The 26,402-nt window shown below is 29.2% G+C and overlaps 2 protein-coding genes across 3 annotated transcripts in view; both read left to right on the forward strand.

The window, feature by feature from the left end:
* Positions 1–140: 140 nt before the first annotated feature.
* On the forward strand, positions 141–14,705 carry LOC129969431 (proteasome subunit alpha type-4-like). Its single transcript, XM_056084000.1, has 8 exons — positions 141–233; positions 2,965–3,007; positions 5,903–6,065; positions 10,134–10,211; positions 11,666–11,754; positions 13,208–13,338; positions 14,194–14,317; positions 14,455–14,705. Exons 1-8 carry the CDS (start codon positions 231–233, stop codon positions 14,607–14,609), a joined length of 786 nt encoding a protein of 261 aa, XP_055939975.1. The 5' UTR covers positions 141–230; the 3' UTR covers positions 14,610–14,705.
* Positions 14,706–17,720: 3,015 nt separating this feature from the next.
* The window catches only part of LOC129968783 (arylsulfatase B-like), a 31,155-nt gene continuing 22,473 nt past the window's right edge, over positions 17,721–26,402 (forward strand). The window contains exon 1 of one of the 2 annotated variants that reach the window (XM_056083029.1): positions 17,721–17,783. In XM_056083029.1, coding sequence (XP_055939004.1) covers positions 17,763–17,783 — 21 coding nt within the window. In that variant the 5' untranslated portion in view covers positions 17,721–17,762. Of the gene's footprint in view, positions 17,784–25,120; positions 25,149–26,402 lie in introns of those variants that run through there. The other variant, XM_056083031.1, reaches the window with a different exon arrangement.

The raw sequence follows: 26,402 nt of genomic DNA on the forward strand, positions 1-26,402 counted from the left end.
CTTGATGAATCTTGATCTAAAAAATCAGAAAAATCAAAACCAACATTTTTTTTTTCAAAAATGCGACATTTTGGAAATCAGAAAAACATTCGAAGCTTTAATTTTTGTTATTATGAATCTGACATTTCAATATAATGTCACTGTAGCTTTAACTGTCGGAAATTTGTTGTTCGTCGGTGAATAAGCATTTATTTGTATTCTTGTTTGAATTTGATTAGAAATTTCTAAGAATGGTATGTTATTTATAATATTATTGTTTTATATTTTCAGATAATTGTATCTGTTATTTCTAATGTTGAGTTTTCAATCTTTTGCACTTTCCGCATTATGAAACCAGTTTTTAACAGTAATCATTTGTGACATTGTAATAACTTTTTTTTTAATAATGGCTCTTAAATTTTATTCTTATGTTTGACTATATGTGATTTATGTACTTGAAAAGTTTTTTTTTTTATTAAAATTTAAATGGCATTGGTTTTATGTCTGATGTGTTATCTTCATTTCGGTTAAATTTACTTTTAAACCGTGATTTTGTCTTATCGCATTATAATAAAAAAATTTTTACTACTGATCTGCTTTATTACTGCTAAGTTTTAAAAATATATATATTCTGATAATAATTAATAAACAAACAATAAACTGTAGCATCAGTTGTTAATAGAACTTTATTATGTAGATCTTTTATAAAATACTTATGCTTCTTAAGTGACCAAAGTAGAAAATTTTGTGGATAATTATCTTAAAATTAATTCAACTTTAAACAAAAGAACTGAAAATATATTTTCTAAAGAAAAGAAGAGATAAATTAAGTAGTTATGTGGCTAAAAAGAAATTCTACTGAGGAGTTTTATAAATCTTGTTCTTTTATTAACTTATTATTAACATGCAAGTTTCTTTTAGTTTTTAAAATCTTTTTATCAGAGTTTATACCTGCTTTTTACTTTTGATTTATGTGATAAAACAATTTTGCTTAATGTTTTGAAGTGCAGCATGAATATATAAAATATTTACATTTTTCAAAAAAGGTATGATGAAATTTCTATCTTCTAACTATAAAATATTGTAAGATTTAAGATATTAATGTAGGATTTTTCACCAAGCATATCAAAATCAGGCTAATTGTCCGAAAACTTGCAAAATGTCTACCATCTCGTATGGGTACAAAAACAAAAACGGCATTAAGTTTACAATAAAATAGTGTCATGATTACTTGTTGTGATATATTGACTTAAAATAATTCAGCTTTGGCAATTGTGCATTAATCTTAATTCTAATCAAAATATTTTACATCTAAATAATTTTTCCTGCCCTTAGTTTTCTCTCAAAAAGGTGGGATAGCATTTGTCTCAAAGACTTTTACAGGGGCTTATGCATGTGTATGTAATTATAATGGAAATATTTTCACAATTGACATTTAAACTTGACCTTCTTTTACAATGTTTAGATGAATGTCATCCTTTTTGTAAGCTTTAGAAGAAAGCTGGCCATTTAGGCTAGGTTTTGCCTGCAATAAAATCTTGTATACAGGGGTGTTTGTGCTCCGGGGAAACCCCGGAATTCCGGGGATTTTGAACTTCGATACCCGGAAATTCCGGGGATCGTCGTTCAAAAGGAAGTAGGAATAATAATGAATTATTTATTTTGATCTGGGTAATTTTGTTTGCTTTGAAAGCAGAAAACGCAAGGTCAGTGTGTGTGGTGAAAACTTTTCCTTTCTTTCTCCAAAGGCAGTGATAATGCGTGAAAAGGGGGAAAAAACTTCTTTTTTGTTCTTTCCTTATTGCGAGTTATGACTCATTCCCCCAGTTCTCGGACATTCTCTTCTGGATTCTTTTCGGCAAGTAGGCGCGGCAGAAAAAAAAGGGAGAGACTTCGTTCGACCAGATGTGCGATCACGTGACCTGGGTTCAAAGGTCTTAATTTTGCAAAAAAAGTAATTCATTGAACTTTTATAATTAGGTCATTCAATACTTCATAATTGTAATTTTTCATTCCCCCCCCCCTCTCGAAACTCCAAAATGTCGGTAGTAAGTCCGTAAAAGTTTCAGGGGATTTTTTGGGGTCCCACAAACACCCCTGTGTATATCTCCTTTTTTTTTTTTTTTTTTTTTTTTTTTTTAGAAGGGAAGAAACGGGAATTTATTACTCATATATGTATTTCCAATTACTCATTTCAAGCAAAAGTCTGCTAATAAACACTTATCAAAGAAGTATTAATGAGAAAAGCCTCCATTTATAAATATTTCTAGAAAGAAAGGCTATGCCAACATTCGTTTGAAAATATTCAATAATTGAAATATTATGTAGAAAATAGTAGAGTGTGCATTGAGAAATATGGACCAGATTTTCAAATTAGAAAGAAAAGATAAAGGGACATCTGATCATTCTGCAAAATTGCTATGCTAATTGATAAATGCATACAAGCTAATAATTAATATAAATATAAATTCAATCAAAATTAAAAGCAAGTGATCCACAAACTCAAATGCTATTCTTATTGATCACAAACATTTCAGGGATGCGGTTACTTATGTTCCACTTTTTCCAATTTCAAAAATTGATTTAAAAAAATGTATTTCTGGTGATTCAGTTTGTTTTGAATATATTGAATCTTAAAATCTTTTTTTTGGCAAACATTTACTTAAAAAATTATTTTTAATAGACTTCTAATTAATTAACTATGGTGGTCTAATTTTTTTTTAATTAAAAGTAAAATTTGAATGTTAATTAAAATATTTCTGTGGTAAAATGACAAGCGCAAATTTATGAAAAAGATTTAAAAGAAAGATTAGAGCATACACTAGTCTACCATCCTTTTAAGTATTTAATAATCAAATGAAATTAACCTTTTTCATTCAGAAAGGGTGTTTCAGAAAGTTCTTTAACTTTTTAAAATATATTTTTACACTCATTTGAAATGTGAATTGCTGATGTACAGTAATGAAGTTTCTTTTATTCCTTTAGGCTCGTAGGTATGACTCCAGAACAACGATCTTTTCTCCTGAAGGTAAATTATAATTTCTATTAGATATGAAATAATTGTTTACAAATTTATCTAGTTCACTCTTTTTAATCTACTCTTTGAATTATTAAAATCATCGCTATATATATATATATTTTTAATTTGAAGTCTTTATGATAAATTTTTCTTGTTAGATTTAGTTTGAAGTCTAATATGCAATTGACAATAAAATGGAGAAACATGTATAAATTTAAAAATCATGTCAAGGAAAATTATAGCTTAATGTGCATTCTTACATTTTTTAATTATAAAATTTTTAGTTAATAATTTGAGAATTATAATAATTGGTACCTAAATATCTAAAGGATTTATAAATTTATATTTATTATATTATTTATATATTATTATATAATAAATATGTTATTATAAACAAATTTTTGTGCATCTGTTATAGTTAAAAAATGGCAATTCATTTTCATCAAAAGAAATAAATCTTGTTGATTCTTGTTTCATTATTTCAATGTAATAATGAAATTGTTTATGAAAAAGCAAATGCTTGCAATTTAGTCATATGATTTTTCTAATTTCTGTTTTATGATAACCTTTTCTAAACTGGTGTGAAATTTTTATTTTCAATTAAGTTTTGATTTCTTATAATGTGTATTGCCACTAAATGGCCAATTTTAAATCATATAGTTTTTAAAAATTGTATATTTCAAACATGAAATTTATAGGAAGAGAAAAAATAATATAATATTCATGTGTTATATCACACATTTCTAAAGAAATTTGTTTGTTTTTTTAGCATTTTTATAGTTGATATTTATTATACATGAGATTGATTCATTTTCTTTTTATCTAATAACATTACAGTATTTTGAACTATCTCAAGCACTTTTTATTTTAAGTTTATTCATTTTATTATTCAGTTTATCATGCTTATTTTACTTCATGTTATTTTTTTCCCCAATTAATAATTTTATAATAATACCCCCCCCCTTGACCTGGATCATGTCTGATATCATGATTATTAACTGATAGTCATGATTTAGTAACTGAGACTTTTGCTGATGGAAATCAAAAATGATTTAAATCTGTAAAATTTGAGAAAGTTGAGCATATAATTTTGAAATGGTTAAAAATGATACAAGAATATGCTTGTAACTGGACTATTTGTAAAGGATAAATTGGCTAAAGTTGCTGCGGATTTTGGAATTTCCAATTTTTAAGCTCTTACTTTCAGAAACCAACTGCGTATCAGAGGAATCCTGCCTTTTGGATTTGTAGTGTTATCAATTGCAAAACATTTCGAAAATTGTTATGGAAGATTATGAGACCAATAATGGGTTTAATATGGTTGAAACTAGTATTTTAGTTTAGTTAACTAGTTTTTTGCATGCATTAGTCCAATTAGACTTATTTTTAAAGAGGGCAAATATTTTGTAGGAAAGTAATTACAAGGATTTTATCATGTTTTTACTTGTATGAATAAAATCAGTAAGAGAAACTTAAAACTTTTTTGTAATAGGAAAAAATTAGTAGCCACTTATTTCAAAGGCATTAAATCACTTAAAGTTGACAATTTTAAAAAAAAGAATGACAAAAGAAAGTTGTGAGGAATGGATTTCTAATTTGATGAATAAATGCTTAAACAAACAACAACTCTTTTTATGGATGGTTGCCAGCTGACCTTAATTTAATTGAACCAAAAATTGTTTAATATTAAATTTAATTTCTTCCCACCAGATACAAATGCTAAATTATATTGCATGGACCAAGAGGAATTCAAAATTTAAATATTTCAGTGCTTGATCTTTTCATTTACACTTGTAAAATGTGCAGAAAAATTGGTACATTTTTTTTATTTGATTGTACAATTAAGGACTGATTGAAAAAACAAGCGATGAAAGTGTCAGGCATGCTTAATGTTACTTACAAAACATTTTGGCATATTTTTTTTTCCGAATAAAAGTTAATATTATTTGGAAATTACCCCATCAAAGGATTATGCGCCAAAATGCATTAGGAACTACTTTATTAAAAAAAATAAATTTAGTTTTATATACTAACTGTATACTATAATGGTATAATTAATACTGTAACCAAATTATATTAAATTTTATGTCTTCTTTAACCATAAAAAAAAATAACTATGAGTAGTTCTCAGTTAGTGAAAAGATTGTTAGAAATTTGGAAATTCTGTGTATCAATTTTTTTCTCAAAAATTTTCACGTTTGATTTATAATTTTTTTATATACAAAAAAAATTAATTTTAGTTTACAAATAAAACTAGTTTAGATTGTTAATAATTATTTTTTATTTGTTGCAACCAAGAATACCACCAGAAAAAGAAAAGGGGGAAAGAAACTTTTTTTGCTGTTGATAAAAGCATAAGAGAAAATACATATTTCAAATGAATAATCCTTTAAATTGATTTATGGAAACCACAGATTCATTTAATGACTTAAATTCTTGAATATCATTTCATTATACTTTGTTCATGTTTTAGTTTTTGTTGCAATAAATTGCTTTAAAAAATTGGTTTTGGTATTAATGTTTAAAAATCGAAGCAAAACTATTTTGGTACTTTTTTTTTCTTCTTTAACTTTTACCTCTTCAGAAAATAAAACAATCTTTGCATAATTCTAAATTTTGTTTCTGCTAGTTTATTGATTTTAAAATAACTGCAGAGACATAAAATTATTTTATATAATTCTGTAATAAATTAAAAGGAACTCATTGAATTATATTGTGATTGCCTGTTATTATGTTTAATATTTTTTCTAATTTTCCAAAGCCTTTGTATATTATTTTGTCCCTAAATGTATCTAGCAATTTCATTATGTGATGGAATATTCAACTAACTTTCAAATTTATACTTATAAATATTTTTTAAAACTTTAAAATTAAATTATAACTTTCTATTTACTATCCCCCCAGGGAGATTGTATCAAGTTGAATATGCTATGGAAGCCATTGGACATGCTGGAACATGTTTAGGAATTTTAGGTAATGATGGAATTGTACTTGCTGCTGAACGTCGAAATACAAATAAACTATTGGATGAAGTCTTTAATTCAGAAAAGATTTATAAGCTCCATGAGTAAGTTTTCAGTGTTTTTATATTTTTGAAATCTACAAATAAAATTTTGTTTCTTTAATCCTTATGGACATGCATCCATTTTTATAGCATTTGCACATGCTGGGGTCATTTAAACCCCAATATTTTAGTTAGTTACTCCATATTTTACTATATAAATAAACAAAAGTTAACCTTAGTTTATAAATATATTTTCATTTGTATAAATATAACTTTAAATACTGATATGGTTTTGTAAATATGGCATTTTCATTATCTATGTGAAAATTTGCTGGTTGATCTTTAACTTCATTTAACTCTGTCATGGACCTTAATAGGAAATATATCTAAAATGCTAGCACACATACACATGGTAAATCACATAAATTCAGCAAATTCCCTTCTCAATAAATTCATAATAAAAGATCTGTACTGCATGCCATTGGTGAACATTAATTACAAAAATCTATTAACATGCAACTTTTTTTTGTGTGTGTGTGTGTGTGTATTTGTCTTCCCTTTTCCAACAAACTCATAATAAAAATCTATATTGCATGCCATTGATGAACATTAGTTATAAAAGAGCCTTTTGGCATGCAATCTTTTGAGGGATGTTTGTGTGTTGAATTGCTGGCAGACAGTTACAATATTTAAAAGGATGAACCAACTTCTTTTTCTGTATTTGTTGCTATGCTCTAATCTCTTCCTTCTTGATCAAAATTAACCACCTCTTTTTTGTAAAGAGCCATTGGCAGAATTATATTTAAAAAATAAAACTTAAAGACCCACAACCCACCATCTTGAATTCTGAAACTTCAACTGCCTTAGGCAACCAGTTGGTTTGCCAGGATTAATGCTCTTCAAAATTTTCTGTTCAATATTTTTTGTAACCTTGTTTTTTGAATAACTTCTTTACCAAATAGTAACCTTCAAAATTTGATAGTCATATAATTCAAAGTATCGTAGTAGCCTTGTGCCATTCTGGTCTTTATACTATGTAGTTTTCTAATTTTCTGTGAGCTCTTATAAAAATTGAGTTTTAAATTCAAGTAGAAATGATTAAACTTACTACAAAGAACCATTTTTGCTGAAACCTAAAAAATAAGTACTGAAACTTGAATTGTTTAGCATTTATGTCTTATGTGCACTGCTTTCATTTTTATTTTAAGTAATGATTCTTTTTTGAAAATTATGCTTATAATATTTATTTTTAATGCTTTTTTTTTTCCTTCATTTAAAAATTCTATTTTTAGTGTAATATACAATTCAAAGAATTTATTATTAGTTTTTAAAAATAGCAATTTAGTTATAAAATGTAGAATTTAATTCAAAATTAAATGATTTTTTAAATTCTTAAAATTAAATTATTTTTCTTTTGGCAAATATTTTCCTGGGATTCCACATATTTTATGTTTAACTAGCATGCATAGTAAAATTCAAATAGATATAGCATAAATTATGAACAATATGCAGTTGCATATAAAACTTCTGTTGCTGAATTTCACACGAAAATGCATGAAATTTGATATTACTTTAATTTTCAAACAAGCTGGCTAATTTTTCAGTTGCTTTTTTTGCTTCGTTTTTAATAAAATACATTAAAAAAGGTCATAAAAAATATCAATTGAGAATTAATTCAAGTCCGAATGATTAAATTTTTATTTGAACATAAGTATCAAGTAAATTGTATCAAAACTACTGGATCTTGATTTTTAAAATTTTCTATTGCAGACTGTTCATGCTGTGCAGTTAAAGTAGATTTCTATCTTTCTAAGTTTTTTATTTCACCTGTAAGATTTATGAATTTTCTCTGTATTTCCTTTATCCTCTATATCTGACTGCTCTAATGGTTCTTTGTTTTTACATATGTATATGTATTGGTATGCATAGTATATTTGTTAATGTAAAAAGAGCTGTAGATATGCGAATTAACATACAAGATTTGAGAATTTCTATAGTTTTCTTAACTGAGAAAAAAATACCGGATTTTGGGGGGGGGGAAGAAAAAGAAATGAGATAAAATTATTTATTGGCCTTAAAATTAACAGCTCAAATATATTTTATTGTTAAAAATTGATTTGCTTTTATATGAACAATATATTCAAGTTGTTTTATTCATGTCTATCTTTGCATATTATGAGCCCTTTCTCTAATTATGATGAAATCTTAATATTTTTTATTTCCAGATATATGTTATTTATTCATTTTTCTTTAATAAGGACATATTCCTAAACTCATTGAATAATAATAATAATTATATGTATATATATAATTTTTTAAGGTGTATGTATACACTTGAAACTGCCAAAATGAATATTTTTTTATTATTTTAAAATGTTATCTGATTCTTTAGCTTTCAAAGGATGCAAAGATGTCAATATTTGGAATATTTCTCGAGTTATAATAATTTTTCTTGAGGTACTTTCACTAAAAACTCTAGTTTCGGTTTATAAACCAGATCTTAAAAAAAAAAAAAACAATTTTCATAAATTTTACTTGAAATTTTATGCTTTTTTTAAAGAATTATTTATTAAAAAAATGTTTAAAAAAAACAGTCAAAGAAATAGGAGGAAAAGGGAAGCTGACAGATATTAAGGTAAATACAATGCAAAATTATTTCGATCTAGCATTATGTAACAACACTGGCTCTGTAAAGGCATTGTCAGATGCAATTTGCAGCACATTTTACCACCTTAGTGCTCAGGATACTCATCCGCTGAAATGTAGTGACAGCTGGTGCTCATATCAACGTGCCAAAGCTCATGGGAAGCAAAATTCCTATAAGCATAAAGGAGGATTGCCATTGAAGATACTAAAATACATCAAACTGATTTATTCAAGATTAACTTCTGCAGAAATGCTAGAAAAGTGTCTTCATGGCAAAACGCAAAACACCAACGAATGCCTCTATTCCCTCATTTGGAAATAGTATCCAAAAACTAAATTTTCAGGTGCCGATGTTCTGAAACTTTCAGTTTTAGATGCTGTTCTTAACTTCAACAGAGGGTACAAACCAGAATTGGAAATTATGAAGCGGATGGGTATTAATCCTGGATTTATGGTGGAAGGCATAGACAACAGAGACAAATTAAGAATATTTGAAAGTTTGCGACAGTCGACACCACTTCAGAGAAAAAAATGTTTATGTGGCATCAAAAAAAGAAAGAAAGATAAAATAATTGAAAAAGGAGTGAGCTACTCTTCAGGAAGTTTTTAATGTTGTAATTAGTAATTTTTTAGCATTTTTTTAAAAAATATATCATGATGAAAACATGCTTTCAAAACTTTAAACTTATTTTATGAAGAATGATATTTTTCCACTATGTTGCTTCATTCAAACAATCATAACTCAACAAGAAATTAATCAAATACAATTATTTATATATCAAAATAATCTGTATGAAACAGTGGATGTTTTATGCCTCAATCAAAGTTATATTTATAGAAAAAAATTAATAATTATTTTAAATTACAGAAAAAATCTCACCTTTTCTATTCATTGTTGATGAAAAAAATTGTTTAAAAAAACTGTATATTTATATAATTTGAATGAGGCAGACAATATGAAGACTAATATTAAGCATAATTTCCAACTAGAATTGTGTGTTCTCTACAAATTAGAATTTAAGATATCATGTTTCAAAAAATATGCTAATTAGCTCATTAAATATTAATTAATTAATAATTAGTGTAATATGGTTTTTTCTCACTGAAATTAGTTTAAACATATATTTATGACCTACTGTGAAAAAATTGGATTTTTAAAGTTAAAAATTTTTTTAAAAAATCTTCTAGTAAGTATGTACACCTTAATGTAAAATTTCCTTGATATTATCCATGTGTGTTGATATGTAATTATTTTCATAACTAAAACATAATTTCTTGAAACAGCATAGAATATTTCTAATTCTAGCCTGAATTTCTGTATTATTTTTAGGTGAAAATTATCTTATTCTACAGTGTAGAAAGAAAGAATTTTTTTTTTCAGCTTTACTTTTCTTAATATTAGTTTACATATTTTAATTGTATTTGTAACAAATATTGAAGGTAACTTTTTGTGAAATAATTTATTATATATTTTCCTTTTAATAGTGATATGGCATGTAGTGTTGCTGGAATTACATCTGATGCAAATGTATTAACAAATGAACTACGCCAGATAGCTCAAAGGTGAGGCAATATATTAAAGAAATGCATATATATATATATATATATATATATATATATTGGGAGGGGGAATTAAGAAAAATTAACCCTCTTCCCCGAATATATTTAAAGCAATTCAGTATTCAAAGCAAAGTTATTCACTAAGTGTAGTAAATTCATAATGTTTCATTACATAACAAGTCAGACTGTTTTAATTACTTTGTGTGCAGTTTTTATTGCAATTATCTTTTAAATATGTTGCTATATTTATTATCTCTATTCTCTGATTTTATTTCTAATAATTAAAAAAAAAACAGTAAATTTTTTTCTCCTATACATTTATAAAATGCTTGTAATACTTGATAAATAAAATAAAAAAAAGTATTTTGCTAGAGAAAGTTAAGATTTTTTTTTTTTTTTTTTATTCAGTGTATTAAGTAATTTGAAAATTTTTATTCAGTTATAATTAGCTATATTTGTTGACCAACTTTTTCAACAAAATTATTTTTTGTGTTTAGATTTTTGCATAATGTTTACTGTAATATTTGTGATTTATCCAAGAAAATATTAAGTATTAGATTAAACTGTGACAAATATAAAAGCCATATTATTTTAAACACCTGTATGAATCATCCTATTAGACGATGTCCATTTGTTACATATAAACCCTTTGTAGTAATGTGTAAATTTTTTTAAACTATATTTTCACCCATCTCTCGAACTATCATCCATTATATTTACATTCGTCACAATTTAAACAATCCCCCTAATAGTGCTATTAAAAACATAAATGCTCAAATAATTGCTAATTTTTGTAGTATAACTACTTTCCTCACGTAATTTGCACAGATAATTAGCAAGATCTTTTTATCTTGCTTTCAATAAAGAAACTTATTTATAATCATTATGAAAAGAATATCTTTTTGAAAAACTATCAGAAGTCAAGAAAAATTAGCTCAATAATTAAATTGTCATGCAAAAATTACAATTTTTTAAATGATGTGAAAATCAAGTATATGTTGTTATATTTACAGGAATTGTTATGACAAAATTTTATTACATAATAAAAAAGCCAAATTATTACATAATAATTTATTACGCAATAAAAATAGTATAAAAATGCCAAATTTTATTTAATTTTTATTTAAAATGTTTAAAGGGGGGGGGGCTTTTCCCTAAGAAATTCCCACTCTCCTAAGTATAATCTGTGTCAAATTAGGCTGGTTGATGGACTTTCTTTTAAAGCAATAAATTACAGGCAAGCACATACGCTCTCCTTTATTAGTAGTAGAGATGGATATGCATCTATACTTTGAGCATTATTAATGGTTGGTTTAGTTTCTATTTTTTTCCCTAACTTTGTTTGTTATGAAATATTTAAAAACATATTCCATAACATTTATATGTATTTTATTTTTACTATTTCCATCTATATATTTAACTAATTTAAAACAATCTAATGTTTTCATTCTTATCAGATATTTACTTCAGTATGGTGAGTCAATTCCTTGTGAACGACTGGTGAGTTGGTTGTGTGATGTGAAGCAAGCTTATACTCAATATGGAGGTATGTTGACTTATAGCTTATATCTAATTTGGAGATATTTTCCTCCATCATGTGGGATTATACTATTATTAATTGTTTGCAGGTCTAAATTATATATATTTTTCCCACCTTTCTTGGTCAATCTAATTTCATTACAAAATATTCTTGTTATTATATTTTAGTTGCTTCAAAAGATAGTAAATCTCCATTTACTATCTTGTGTGTGTGTGTTTTCATATAATGCAGAATGTTCTTTGTACCAGGAATTCCAATTTGCATTATAAACTTTTGCTTTTTTTTGTTGATTATTTATTTATTTATTGATGAGGAATGTAAATTTCTCTATAAAAAAATAAATTAATTTATCTTTGAAAGTTTGTTTTTATATCTGTCATATAATTTATAGTTTTTCTTTTGTATCATATTGTGATTAATTATTTTCACCTGAATAAAACATTATACACTAGGAAAAAAAATGAATTCATTTCGACATGCTGTATCCCGTTAACGATATCTCAGATCTGATTGCTACAGATTATTTAACAAAAGTTGTAGAAAATATCATGCATATTTGCAGAATTTTAAGAAAGAAAAGAAAAATATTATCTGCTGTGTACCTTGGATGTAAATATATGATGGCATTAGAAGTTTGGTTTTCCTGCAATGATTGTCTTCTCTGGCCTTAATGTTCACGACAAATCAAAATTAAATAATAAAGTCAGATTAATAGAAATAGTAATCCTTTAAAAAAAATAAGAAATGCAATTCTTCATAAAAAATAAAAAAAATGCAGTAAAGAAATATTAGCAATATCCTTCTGACTAAAGTAAGAATACTATGAATCAGTATAATATTATTTATTCAAGCTTAGATTTATTTGTGCATTGATAAATCAGCCTTTTTAAACAATAAAAAAAAAAAATTCTGAATTGCTTGAGGCCAAAACAGAAGTTGGATTTTAAGCATTTGATAATGACACATGTAAAGAACTAGGATATTTTTGCAGTCCATTTAGTATTACAGATGGCTTTGGATGATATATATACACACACACACACTAAAACTAAAAATATGAATACAAATAACAAAAAATATATATAATAAAAACCGGAAGTAAACTGGAGAAAAGATAAAACAATTCTTAAAACGTATGAAAAGATTTAAAAAACATATACTAAACGAATTTGTAAAAAGCTTCAATTTAAGCAACTTGTGGAAATGGTTAATCAGGAATAAAAGTCAAAATATGTAAATGGAATATACTGTGCTTTATATTTTTTTTTCACTTTTACCATCAGTTTATGATATATACAACCTGATAAAAATAGTATGCTTATTTTCTTTTAATATTTTTTCATTACCATAATCATTTTTGATTAATTGTTTAATTTTTTCATAAGTTGCATTATTATTTGTGCATGTTATAATTTTCAAAGATTTTTATTTATCATTGTTTTATGTTTGAATTTTTCAGGTAAAAGACCTTTTGGTGTATCTATTCTGTACATGGGTTGGGATAAACATTATGGTTTCCAATTGTATCAATCTGACCCTAGTGGAAATTATGGTGGATGGAAAGCAACATGCATTGGTAACAATGGTGCTGTAAGTGAAAATTTGTAATCTCTTAATAGTAACAATAATTTAAACTGTACTTCCATTGTGTATGATTGATATTGTTGTTTCAAAACTAGCTTTTTAATTGCATACCTTTACAAAATTATACTTTTATAAAATGGATTTTCGTGGGATTAAAATACGTCAACTACAGAAAGTGTTCATTATTTTTTTCTTATCAATTAGTTTATTTTAAAGAAAAATGTACTGATAAATCAACAATCATTGTTGTTTGTTTTGATATCTCTCATATTTGCATGCTTTTTAAACTGAAACCGAGGTTGCATTTATTTATTTTTTAAATTAAAGATCTGAATACAGAATTTTCTTTCTATTAAAGGAAAATTCATATAACAGACACAATTTTAATATTAATTTCATATGCAATTAATTTTTCTGTTTCTTTGTATATATAATTTAATTTTATATATTTATTATCTGGATTGTTATTACTGCATGCTCCTATTCCTAAAATTTCTTTTATTTTATGTATTAAACATGTTTCTATTTTCTGCTATATAATGAATGAAATGAATGTTTTATTTTTTTTTTATTTATCTATGTAAAACTCTATTAATATTTATATTAAATTCTTTACAAATAGTAGTTAAATCTTTTTTAATGCATTTCATTTCTTTTATATATCCACATAATTTTGTTTTGTGCTTAGTTAAAATGTGTAGGTCTATTTTACTGTTGTCTTGTTCATTCAACTTGTAGAATGAACAAGATAAATAAAATGCTGGATATTCGAAATTAAATTGTTCTTTTATTGACATCTTTTTTATTGAGCATCAGTGGAGAGTTCTTTCTAATTTGCTAATTTTATTTATATTTTTTTAGGCTGCAGTTTCTATTTTGAAACAAGAATATAAAGAAAATGAAACCACTTTAAAGGATGCTTTAGCATTAGCTGTCAAAGTTCTTAGCAAGACATTGGATATGACTAAGCTTACTGCTGACAAATGTAAGGATTTTTTCCCTCTTTTTATTTCTAGCCTAAAAGTTTTCTTTTAAAATGGAGAGCTAAAATATATAATTATTTCTGAGAAGCAGTCCTTTTCTTATATTAGTTTATATTAAGAAATTTTTTTGCTCTTACAGTGGAAATGGCTACTCTCACTCGTGAAAAGGACAAAACTGTTATTCGTATCATGCCATCTTCTGAAGTAGAGGTTCTCATAAAGCAGCATGAAGAAGAAGAAGCTAGAAATGAAGCTGCCAAGAAGGAGAAAGAACGTGAAAAGGCTAAAAGCTAATCATCTTTAAGAGACTTTCAATTTGTTATTTTTTATAAAAATGTGTTTGGTCCATTGAGTTGCCCATTAAAGAATCTGTAATTTAAACTCACAAAAGTTTTTGGTTTTATTTCTTTATGAACACATCTCTTTGTTATTTGATTGTCATTTTTTTTTAAATCACAAAATAGCTCATTTAAAAGAAGATATTTTATATAAAACTAGCAGATACATAATAAAAGAAGAACAAAATACATGCAAGTTTATGTTGCTAATTAATTAAGATATGATATTAAATGTACTAATTAACATAAAATTAAAAAAAAATCATAAGTATTAATAATGCTTTCACCACTATTTTACTTACACATGTCAAGATTGTTGCAGTACCCTCCTTAAAGTGTACCATTACTCATTGAGTAAAGTGTCAATATTCAGAATAATTTAAAGTTACATTTTCTCTACTCATGTTTGTTTTTAAAGTTCAGTTAAATTAATGCATTTTTTTATTGGGGGGGGGGAGGAAACACAACTTCCATTACTTTAATCCATTCATATTCTCTAGTGATATTAGTTGCTTGAAAGTATTTTTCCTTGATCTCTTTTTGATAATATTTTAAGTTGTTTCTAAATAATAGAATAAGCAGCTTTTAAATTTCCCACTATCTTGCAAATGTTTTTAAATTTATCAGGCTTTGAATTCTCATATTTCAAACCTATTTATTTCCTTAATTCCCCAAAATGCTAAGTTAAGAAACTAGGATGACCTTTCTTATTAAGCTTCAGCAAAGAAATTTTATATTTATCAAATCTGTCTCAAACGATTTTAAAATGTATCTTTTCTTTATGTGTCTGCCTTTAGTGCTTGAGAAAGTAGTAACGCAACAGACTATTTAGATATCACTATAGTTAATTCTTTTCAAATATTCATCAAGAATGGCTTCAGAATGTTATATTGACTTAGTTTAAATTTTATTTATATTGATTTTACTTGTTGCTATTGTGTGGTTACATTATCTGTGTTGCTTATACTGGCATTAAAGAAATTCAATTTCTTATTTCCTTCACGTTCGTTTTGCAGAAGAGTTCAGATTTTTAAATCCATGGTGAATCTCTCTAGGTCCTAAGAAAATTATGTATTTTGTTTCAATCTATGAAGGTAAATGGAATTATATCAGATTTTTCCAAACAAACTTTTAAATTATCCATTTTTAGATTGTCTTAAAAAATATAACTGGAAGTATTTGGGAGAACATCAAAATAAAATTTAATTATGTTGTCTGTATTCTCAAATTATAATAGTTGTTAATTCAATGGAAATTCTTTTTTTAACATGAATTTGATGATGAAAATCTATTTCGTTTAAAATTATTATGAGCTATTTCATTCCATATTTAGTATGGTGTATATACTTGCATCTCTTTCAGATGTATTCCATTTACAGCAGTGCACTGCTTGTTAGCTTGTACGACTCCAAATGAAAGAAAGTTTAAATTTATATAATGAAAATATTCAGATTTTTTTTTTTAATAAAAATAGTTAGAAAATACTTGTGAAGAAAACCCTTTAATAAAGTGTGTCAATTCTAAGGCAATGTCTGCATGTTACAATTTAAAATTTTGCGTTTTTTCAATATAATAATTTTTAAAATTTTGTCCTTTTCATTGTTAACTTAGAAGAAAAAAAAAATTCAGTTTCTTTCATTCACAAATTGCCTCAAAGTATTTCAATTTTGGGAACCGTACATTCATTTTAAGTTTAGCCGTATCGTTATGACTTCTCTATAGAAATTGATATTCATATTTTGTAACATAATCATCTTTAAAAAAATTATCATTTTAATGATCCCAATTTCATTTTGCACAATTTCCTCTTTAAAAGAATTTTTAATTCAGTTTGCAGGGGTGTTTGTGCTCCGGGGAAACCCCGGAATTCCGGGGATTTTGAACTTCGATACCCGGAAATTCCGGGGATCGTCGTTCAAAAGGAAGTAGGAATAATAATGAATTATTTATTTTGATCTGGGTAATTTTGTTTGCTTTGAAAGCAGAAAACGCAAGGTCAGTGTGTGTGGTGAAAACTTTTCCTTTCTTTCTCCAAAGGCAGTGATAATGCGTGAAAAAGGGGAAAAAACTTCTTTTTTGTTCTTTCCTTATTGCGAGTTATGACTCATTCCCCCGGTTCTCGGACATTCTCTTCTGGATTCTTTTCGGCAAGTAGGCGCGGCAGAAAAAAAAGGGAGAGACTTCGTTCGACCAGATGTGCGATCACGTGACCTGGGTTCAAAGGTCTTAATTTTGCAAAAAAAGTAATTCATTGAACTTTTATAATTAGGTCATTCAGTACTTCATAATTGTAATTTTTCATTCCCCCCCCCCTCTTCTCGAAACTCCAAAATGTCGGTAGTAAGTCCGTAAAAGTTTCAGGGGATTTTTTGGGGTCCCACAAACACCCCTGAGTTTGATACATTATCTGAAAAAAATGTTTTTAAATGTTATGAAATTTAAATTATACATCAAAACATTCAATCGTGTGTTTTTACCAGTCATTTACTCAGTAGCAGGATTTTATTTCTTAATATATATATATATACTATTTTAATTTGCAATACACTGTTTGAATTCATGTTTTTCAGTCGTATAATATTACAACTTAATCATTTAACAATAATGATGGCTAGAAATGAAACATTATTTTAGCCATCTTAAACACAGTTTCAAATTGTTATTTCATATATTACTGTAAATTGGATTCAATGAAATCCTCATCATCCTTTAAATTGTTTTTATTATTTTCATTTCAAAATCGGAAAATATTATTTTGTATCCTTCATTCTTATTCTTCCGGATCTTATATGCTGGCTATGTGCGGAATGGCACTGACGCACGAAATTTTAACATCATTCCGTTATCAGTGCTAGAAATTTCCTGAGAAAACTTACACATATTGCGACAACTGCAGTAATCTTAATAACTTTCGGCTGGAATAACGGCACCCACGCCTCCTATTCGTCAAAGTAATACACGATAAAAACAAATGAAAAACCTACTCTCACATTTAATAAGCCATATGCAGTGGTGTTTTGAAAGAAAGTGTGATAATATGCTATTTAAACAGACGTAGCTCATCTTTAATACATATTCATCTGCTAGACTACAGCTAAGCTATGACTGCATGAACACTTTCCAAGAACAGGTAATAAAATTCGCATTCCGTGACAGTAAGGTATATACTGTTCGAGCCCTTTCATGACCCATCTATTTCTCTTTATAATTCCTCCTGTTTTTTGCTTTCTAATGTACGAAGTATAGAATAATCGTCAAAAAAAATCGAACTTGAGATTTTGGCGAATCTCGACGTTTTAGATCTCCCTGTGTTCGAAAAACACATGTTTTGAAAATGTCCGTCCGTCTGTGAAAAAGATAGCTCAAAAATCGCTTTGAGCTAGACGTATGAATTTGGTGTACAGGCTTCAAATCAAATTTGGCGATCTCTATCAAATTTTGAGCAAAATCCGTTCAATGAAAATGTGTGTGTTCGGCTGTTCGAAATAAGTTAGCACGATAACTACAAAACGAAGAGAGCTAGATAGCTGAAATTCAGTACACAGATTTAACATCTTTACTATAGGTGCTATCCAAATTCTGAGCGATATCAAACAAGAGGTTGACCGTCTGTCAGTCTAATTTTCGAAACTTGAATACTTAATATCTAAAAAAATGCAGTAACTTAAGTGTAGTAAATTTGGAATATGATTTTGTGACAAGTGTAGCTTTGTGTCAAATTTTTGTTTCAACAGGTTGAGAAGAGTGTATCTGGAACCCATATTCAATTTTTGACAGCATGCCAGGGATTAATCGCCAAAACATTCGGCAAGATCCTATCATGGATTCAGTAAAAATGCTAAATTTACGCCAAAGGTTAATATTTCGTAATTAATGTAAGCCAATGGCGTTCATTGGAAAAACATCTTTATTAGAGAATATACGAGAAAGTTTTGGGGTGACCATTCTCACTGGGGTTTGTGTGTGTGTGTGTTTTATTATCAATAAACAATAGCATTTAAGGAAACGTATTTTATTTTTCCGAATTTTGTTTACATTAAAATTCTAAGAAGTATTTTTCGGTGGCGGATTGTGATGAGCGAGGATAGAAACTGGGACTTTGTGGTTCGCAGCCCAGTAACATGACCACGATACAAAAGCAATTGCTCGGGTAGCGTAGCTGTTAACTGGCTTATAAGCTTTCACCACAGGATAAACCTGGGACCTTATAGTTTGCAGCCCAGTGACATGACCACGATACAAAAGCAATTGCTCGGACAGCGTAGCTGTTAACTGGCTTATAAGCTTTCACCATACTTCCAAGAATATAGTAATATACTGCCCACGGAACCATTTACAGCCACAAAGAAAATTCAATTTAATGGCGATTATTTTCCATAGAAAGATGAGAAACATGTTGTAGTGCACAAGGGTACTTTACATTCTTTACACATGTAGACAGTCCACTTTTCGTGGGCTTTTGAACTACATTTCCTAGCTCGTCTCTAGTTGGAAACCAACTATGGCATATGATTTCCTGCATTAGCTAATTGCACATCATTCTGAACCGCACACGTTTTTGCCTGGAAGCTAGCAGACCTTTCCTTTTTCTCGAGGAAACCTGTCTATTAGTTGACGAGCTAATGCTTTACGAAATATTAACTGGCTTAAACTTCTGTTTCTTTTATTCTCTATCAATATAATACGATTGCGATGATAAAGTCAATGAAAAAATAAAGGATACGGTGCCAACATTTTGCAGATCTTATCTGGTATCTTTTATTTATTTATTTATTTTTATCAAATTGATCAATCCCCCCAGGGGGGGCACCTCGGAATGAGGATGAGATGCTTCCGGCATGGTGGTTGGATCTCGCCACCCTGGAGGGTACACTAATAGGTGGGGGATCTGGCTCCTCCCATCGATGACGGGACGTACTTCCTTCGGGCAGGGTTGTACCGTGGCCGGTGACGGCCCTTAGGACTCAACCACAGTTCCCGCCAATGTTGCTGTTGCGGCGGTCCGGTCATTCAGTTTCTATGGTTTTAATCCGTGTGCCTTCGGGCGGGTCGGAGAGTTAGATGGTTGACTTATCAAATTGATCAACCCCTCCCATTTTTATATTCAGCGACAGATTTTGGGGCAAGATGCTTTTGTTTTAAAATATTTTTTTATTTATTTATTTATTTATTCATTCATTTTTTGTCTGGTTTACAGATGTCATGATCGCTGGCTTATGTGCAGCAGTCAACAAAGTAATAGTCTTATTGTCCATCCATTTTATTGCAGCAACATCCTCCTTCTTTGGGAATATTGATTCGCTTATTTTTAGTTTTTAAAAATTATTGCTCCCGACGGTATAATAGCTAAGCCAACATATTATAGCAGGATTTGCCCTTTTCACAGATGTATTTCTTATGTAGATAAGAAGTATCTTCCCAAGACCCACTAACGGGTTAACTATCTAGCCTCCCTATTAAATTACCTTAAATTAGTAACAATTTTTATAACAAAGAAATAATGAAATATGCGTTTTCAGCATTTAGTGTCTTTTGCTATTTATAAAATCCTAAGCATTATGTGCATATGGTAGGCAAAATGTTTGGAAAAACAATGATGATCTTTAAACGAAATTCAAGAAATTATAAATGTTGGAAATGGAAATTAATAGGCCAGAACAATAATTTTAATTCCTATTTTCTTCATCATATGCTATCAATAGGGGCTCTTTATTTCAAAAATTGTCTATCATTGAAAAATTGTTGGGGAACGCAAGACAATGTTCTCGAAATATTCATCACGCTTAGTAATGGTGTATCACAAGCATTATATCGCAAAATTATAGCGGCATTCTACAAGGTCGGCATTTGATTGGCTTCAAATTCATGACAGATGGTCTTCTTCACTGTTACAATCCTTGTTGAATTTTGTCGATTTTTTCCAATAATCTCACAAGAAAAAAATATTTGTATGGTTATCTCAAATCAATATATACTTTCAATATATATCAAGTATATATATCAATATTGTTACGAAATTTCCGGGTTCGTTTGGATAGCGGAAGTTATATGGTGTGGAGAACGTTCAATCAGCAGGCGGCAGTAGAAAAAGAAACAACGACGTTTATTTACACTAAGACACACAGGACAGCACAAAGACGACAACTATTTACAGCATAGAAGACAATTATCTTCACCCGAGACGTGTAGCATACAACCAGACTCTACTGCAGACAGTAGCGCACAGCTTAGTGCAGCACTAGCTTGACTCCGTCGCTGCTCCGCTTATCTCTGGAAGGCCAGTTCTTTACCGTCGATTCCGACTACTCTTCTCTGTCGTTTCCGACTACTCTGGCAGCTGCGGCTGCCTCCTTTTATAGGTCTCAGGAGGCGGGGCTAGAAGCTTCTCAACCAATCAGGAACGTTCGAGGCGTATCTCGGCTCCTAATGGACGGATCGGGAAAATTCTCGATGTTTCGAGTATAATCTATTTTGGTGCCAAATTCGTCGCCAAGTTTGTCGCCAAGCTCGGGGACCTCCGACGCGACACTCGGACTCCGTCCAATCCAGAAGACTGCAAAGCATTCTTTCTGATGATGGAACCAACTATGCTGTGAATATTGAAATATATATTGTTACAAACCTGCAGAATTGCAGGTTTGTAACAATATATATTTCAATATACATAATAATCAATATATTTGTATGGATAGATCAATTTATACTTTCCTTATTACTATAAGATTTTGTCCAATATCTCCACATTGATCTTCGATGTTCTGAATACCGGTCAATAATGTGAAGATATCGTAATAATGCTGTAGAGCATTTTGTACTAATAGGGTTTACTAGTTGGACTACTGGCACAGCTGATCCCATATAATTACCTAATTTATCCTTTGGGAAAGTTAAAATTTGGTGAATCCAATGGAGCCTCGCGCCTTATTTTCTTCATAAGCCAAAATAATCTTGATAAACTGAGCATTCCTTTAAGCATGGCCACAGATTTGTGCAAGATTTTTATATACCGGTTTTCCATAGCCACATTTCTTGCAACATTACATCAAATTGTGTTGGGCAAAACAGCTTATATAGCTACCTTCTGATCATAAAACCATATTCCAGCAGTTTTTTTTTTTTTTTTTTTTTTTTTCCTACAGCTTTTTAATGATTGACAATTTTATAAACTAGGGTCATGCTATGCATGCATTGGCAAGAGTAGTTTAAATAAAACAAAATAAATGCGTTAAAATAGATTTTTATTCTGCCTTGTTTTCTTGAATAAAAAAATGATTGTCATCCAAAAATCGGAATTTTAAAGTTTATTGTTTTTACTGAAATTATAATTCTATAATAATTGTAAAAAGAAAAAAATAATAAATTCGTACTTGGAGAAACGTCTTGGTATATGGTGCGCCATGCGTGAAATTTTTGGACAAGTGCCTTCCTGAATTGTGGAATGAAAACCACACACACACAAAAAAAATTATAATATTACCAAAACCAGCTTCTCAGGTTGAATAATAAAAAGGGAAGGACTTGTTGTCCGCTGGCGTATCACTCAAGAAGAAATCGTCCCTCCACTTCGGGTATTAGGATGCCATGGCATATTCTGGCATTGTTCATGATGAGAGGTCGAGCTGAGATCTACGAAGCTGTTCTTAATTAGGTCAGGTGATAGCAGAAGAGTGAGGTACCAACTTCCCAACTGCTACATGAAGGAATTTCAGTAGATGTGCGATGCCATGTTAGCAGCTGCTGCTAACAGATTTAAGGATCACGAGAGTTCGAGCAACTGAAAGGAAATGAGAAATTGGGAAAAAGACTGAAGATACCAAACTTGTAAACTGGTGTTAATTACTTCTATAGTTAGTGTTAATTACTACTATTTTTAAAACTTTTAGTCTGCGATTTAAGTTGTAAAGTTGGATCTTTACCAATAAAATATATCATTTGTAAATGATGTTTCAGTTAGATTAGGATGACTATGGAATTCTGAGCAAATGCTTTTAATTTACGAAATTATCTGTAGATAATCCATCAGATGATGTGATAATACTTTATTAGTGTGAGGTTGACTAATTTCGGGTAGAGAAATACGTTTCAAATTATTGTCGGAATGTCGATTTAATTAAACGTGCATTGTTTGTTAAATCTTTTTTATGTGTGTAAATTTATTGCGTGAATATGTAAAATTGAAAATCTTAAATATTAGTTGTGCTCTATCTTAATGTATATGTATTTGCTATATTCGTCTATGATATTTAACGAAGCAAACTTTTGATGAATAATAAAAGCCAAACTTATTTCTACGTGTGTCTGTGTTCAGTGATGTACTGATATTGCCCCAGGGGAGTGGTCTGTGAGCTTTGAAATAAAGAATTCCTTGGGCTACAATAAAAAAAAAACTGCTTAATGATATTTAAAATTCTACTATACGACCAGTGACGATTTGATTAGGCAACTCGATGAAAAAAAGTTAAATGAAACAGATGATTTACGATGTCTAAGGTTTCTGATGAATATATCAAATTTCAAAAATTGCTTTACTCAAAATTGTTTACTATACTGTACTGTACTGTATAGTAATACTGTACTTCGTAAAATTTACGTTTATAGAGCTAAAATTACATCACAACTAAAGAAAAATAATTGCACGAATTCATGAATTCATTCATTAATCTCTCACAACCGTAACAGAAAGTATACATTATAAACACAATTTATTACTATTTTAATTACTATCCATAAATTGATTCAGACGATTCTGGATTGTGGGTGGGAACAGCAGCTAACCAAATTCTTCATTATGCCTTTGAGTGACATTAGCTGTATGAACTTATCCTTTTGAAACTTTCTTGCCTACATTTTAATAAAAGTATTATCTCTCTTCCCCCTTCGCATAATATTTTTATCTCTTGGTAAATTCGTGAACGCCACGAGTACGCGGATATTTATGTTGAGAATCCCGCAGGTAAGCATTCTGTACTTCGTAATGTATTTAAAAAAAACTGGATATGCAATTTGCGCGCTTTTTCCCTCAACCAAATGAAACCGAAATTTGACAAGTAACTACAATTTTTGTATCAACATCACATACCAAACTTCATTTATCAAAAGTGATTAGTTTTTAATTTAACGCTTTTTTTCTATGAAAATGTAAAGACCGACAGATCCCTTGGAAGATTTATTCCAAAATTTGATAAAAATCTACATTTTACATGTTTAAACAACATCTAATTTCCTTTATTCAAGTTATTGCGTTTTTGAGTGACCGTGTTTACATGCATAAAAATTATAGACTAACAGAGAACAATCCCTTGTTATATTTAATTAAAAATCCATGCGAATCTACATTTCAGATGCCAAATCGTTGTACTAAATTTTATTCATCTAGTTCTTTCCATTTTCTAGCTATAATATTGTTACAAAAATTTTTCTCCTACAAATACCGTCAATCAATCGTAATAACGCAGCGCATTTTTAATCGCTAGTTCAGCAGCTTGCTTGCTGTCTAATCCTCCAGTTTCTCTACGTGACGGGGACTCTGACTCCTCTCACACACAACTTCTGACGATACACACAACTTCCTTGCAGCTTCAGAGTGCCTGTCTTTTATAGTTCCGGGAGGCGGGACTAGAATCTTCAGACCAATCAGGGCGTATCTGAGTGTATCTTGGTTCCTACTGGATGGATCGTGAAACTTCTCGAACTTTCCAGTATGATCCATTTAGTCGCCAAACTGCGCTAAATTCGTCGCCAAATGGCCGCTAAGCTCTCAGGTCATTGACGCACGGGGCAGATCTTACAACTTTTTTTCCACGATGACACTATTATTGCCGGGTAGCAAAATTACAGATTTGTAACAATATTCACCTGTTCTCAAACAGACGGACAGACAAACTTCCTCTAAATTGATTTCTTTCAAAATTTGATAAAGGCCTACAAATTTTGAGTACGAAATTTCATACGTTCAGCTCAAAGCGTTTCTGAGTTATTGTGTTAACAGAACAGCTAGACACAATTCTGAAAATGGGTTTTTCAGACTCAGAGAGGCTAGAAACAGGTAAGCAGACAGAGTCTAGACATAATTTCATAAATAATTTTTCAGACTCAGATCTAAAATGCGAGTATTCATAAACATCTGAAGGCAGAGGTTTATTTGCATGTTATAGAGTAAAATCAGTAAGTTCATTGGCAAAATACCTACATTCATCTCGAAATAATTGATAAACAATTCTAAAAAATATATATAATTTAATCTTAAGAATTAAAATTGCAATCAAAATTTGTATTTAACATACTTCACAGAAATAACCGATATGCTCAATCATTGAAGGCTGCAAAATGTAGAGGAATTAGACTGAAAAAAATAAGGAAATTATCATGAATTTAGAATTCATCGACTCTTTAAATATTCATGAAGATATTTAAATGTCTCGGAAAGTTCCAGTAAAATTCTTTTAAACGTCTGTTCAGAACACAGACGTAGATTATCACTTGTATTCTTTTGTAGGTAAGTCTTTTCTTTTACTTTTTATTTTTTCTATACAAATATAAAGTAAACTTTTCTCTATACGAAGTATAGAAAAAATTATTGTAATGGCCAAAAAATATGAATTCGAGATTTCATCGAATCTGCAGATTTTAGTATTACCTGAATCCGAAAAATAGACACTTGGCATTATATCTGTCTGTAATTCCCCCCCCCCCACCGTCAGTTGGTTTAAAAACATGGTTATTCAAAAGTACTTTGAGCTACACAAATGAAATCTATACTACTATTATGTGAAAATTTGGATGGATGGATGGATGTTTGTTAGTCAATCATGCCAGAACGGCTGAACAGAATTGGATGAAATTTAGCTGAGAGATAGATTATAGTCTAGAATAGGACATAGGCTACTATTTATTCCGTTTAATTGAGTGGTTAATTGCTTATTAATTAAAAATTAATTTTCCCGCCAAAAATCGCCAAATGAGTAAAGCTTCAGGGTTTGTTTGTTTTCCCCACGCCAATGAGATTAGGCTTAACATGATTTTGACTATTATTTCAAACGATTCTGTTTATTTTCTTAGTGTTCGATACATTTAAAATTAAACATTGTTAATTAATCGATCTTTCGGATTCATTCTGAAGTACTTTAGAATTAAAATAAAATAGAATAAAGGAAATTAAAAATTTATAATCTATATTACGTTACCCCAACTGGCGTAGAAAATTCATACATTTGCGTTGTCCCAATTGGCTTTGAAAATTCACGCATGCGCAGGAGTAACAAAAGATAAAGCCATTGATGCTATAAATCTATTTCCACGTATACGAAGTCGCGGGTAAAAACCTTTGCATCAAATTTATGGAAACCAAATTGGTCAAGACGTCGACCGTTTGTTGATCTGTTCTTTTGCAAGCATGTAAACGCGCAAACTGAAAAACGAAATGACTCAAATATATGAAAGTTGGTAACTGATTTTATGACTGTAATTATAACTCTTTGATTTTGATTTCCATTGGTTGGAACAAAAATTTCTGAAACAGAAATTCGGTTATGGTGTACTATTAACCACATGCCATGGATAAATCGCCGCAGAAAAAAAGTCGCCATGGATAAAAGATTCCTTAAAATTGCAAAATTCTAGCCACAGATCAATAGTTTGTAATTATTGCTAATCAATACCGTGCAGTATTTTTCGCCTTACGAACAGTCCACAGTTGTATGCGTAGGGACATAACACTTTTATTAGAGCGTATGCAAAAATGTTTTGGTTA

Source organism: Argiope bruennichi, chromosome 5, assembly GCF_947563725.1.
Source record: "Argiope bruennichi chromosome 5, qqArgBrue1.1, whole genome shotgun sequence".
NCBI classification, from domain to species: Eukaryota; Metazoa; Arthropoda; class Arachnida; order Araneae; family Araneidae; genus Argiope; species Argiope bruennichi.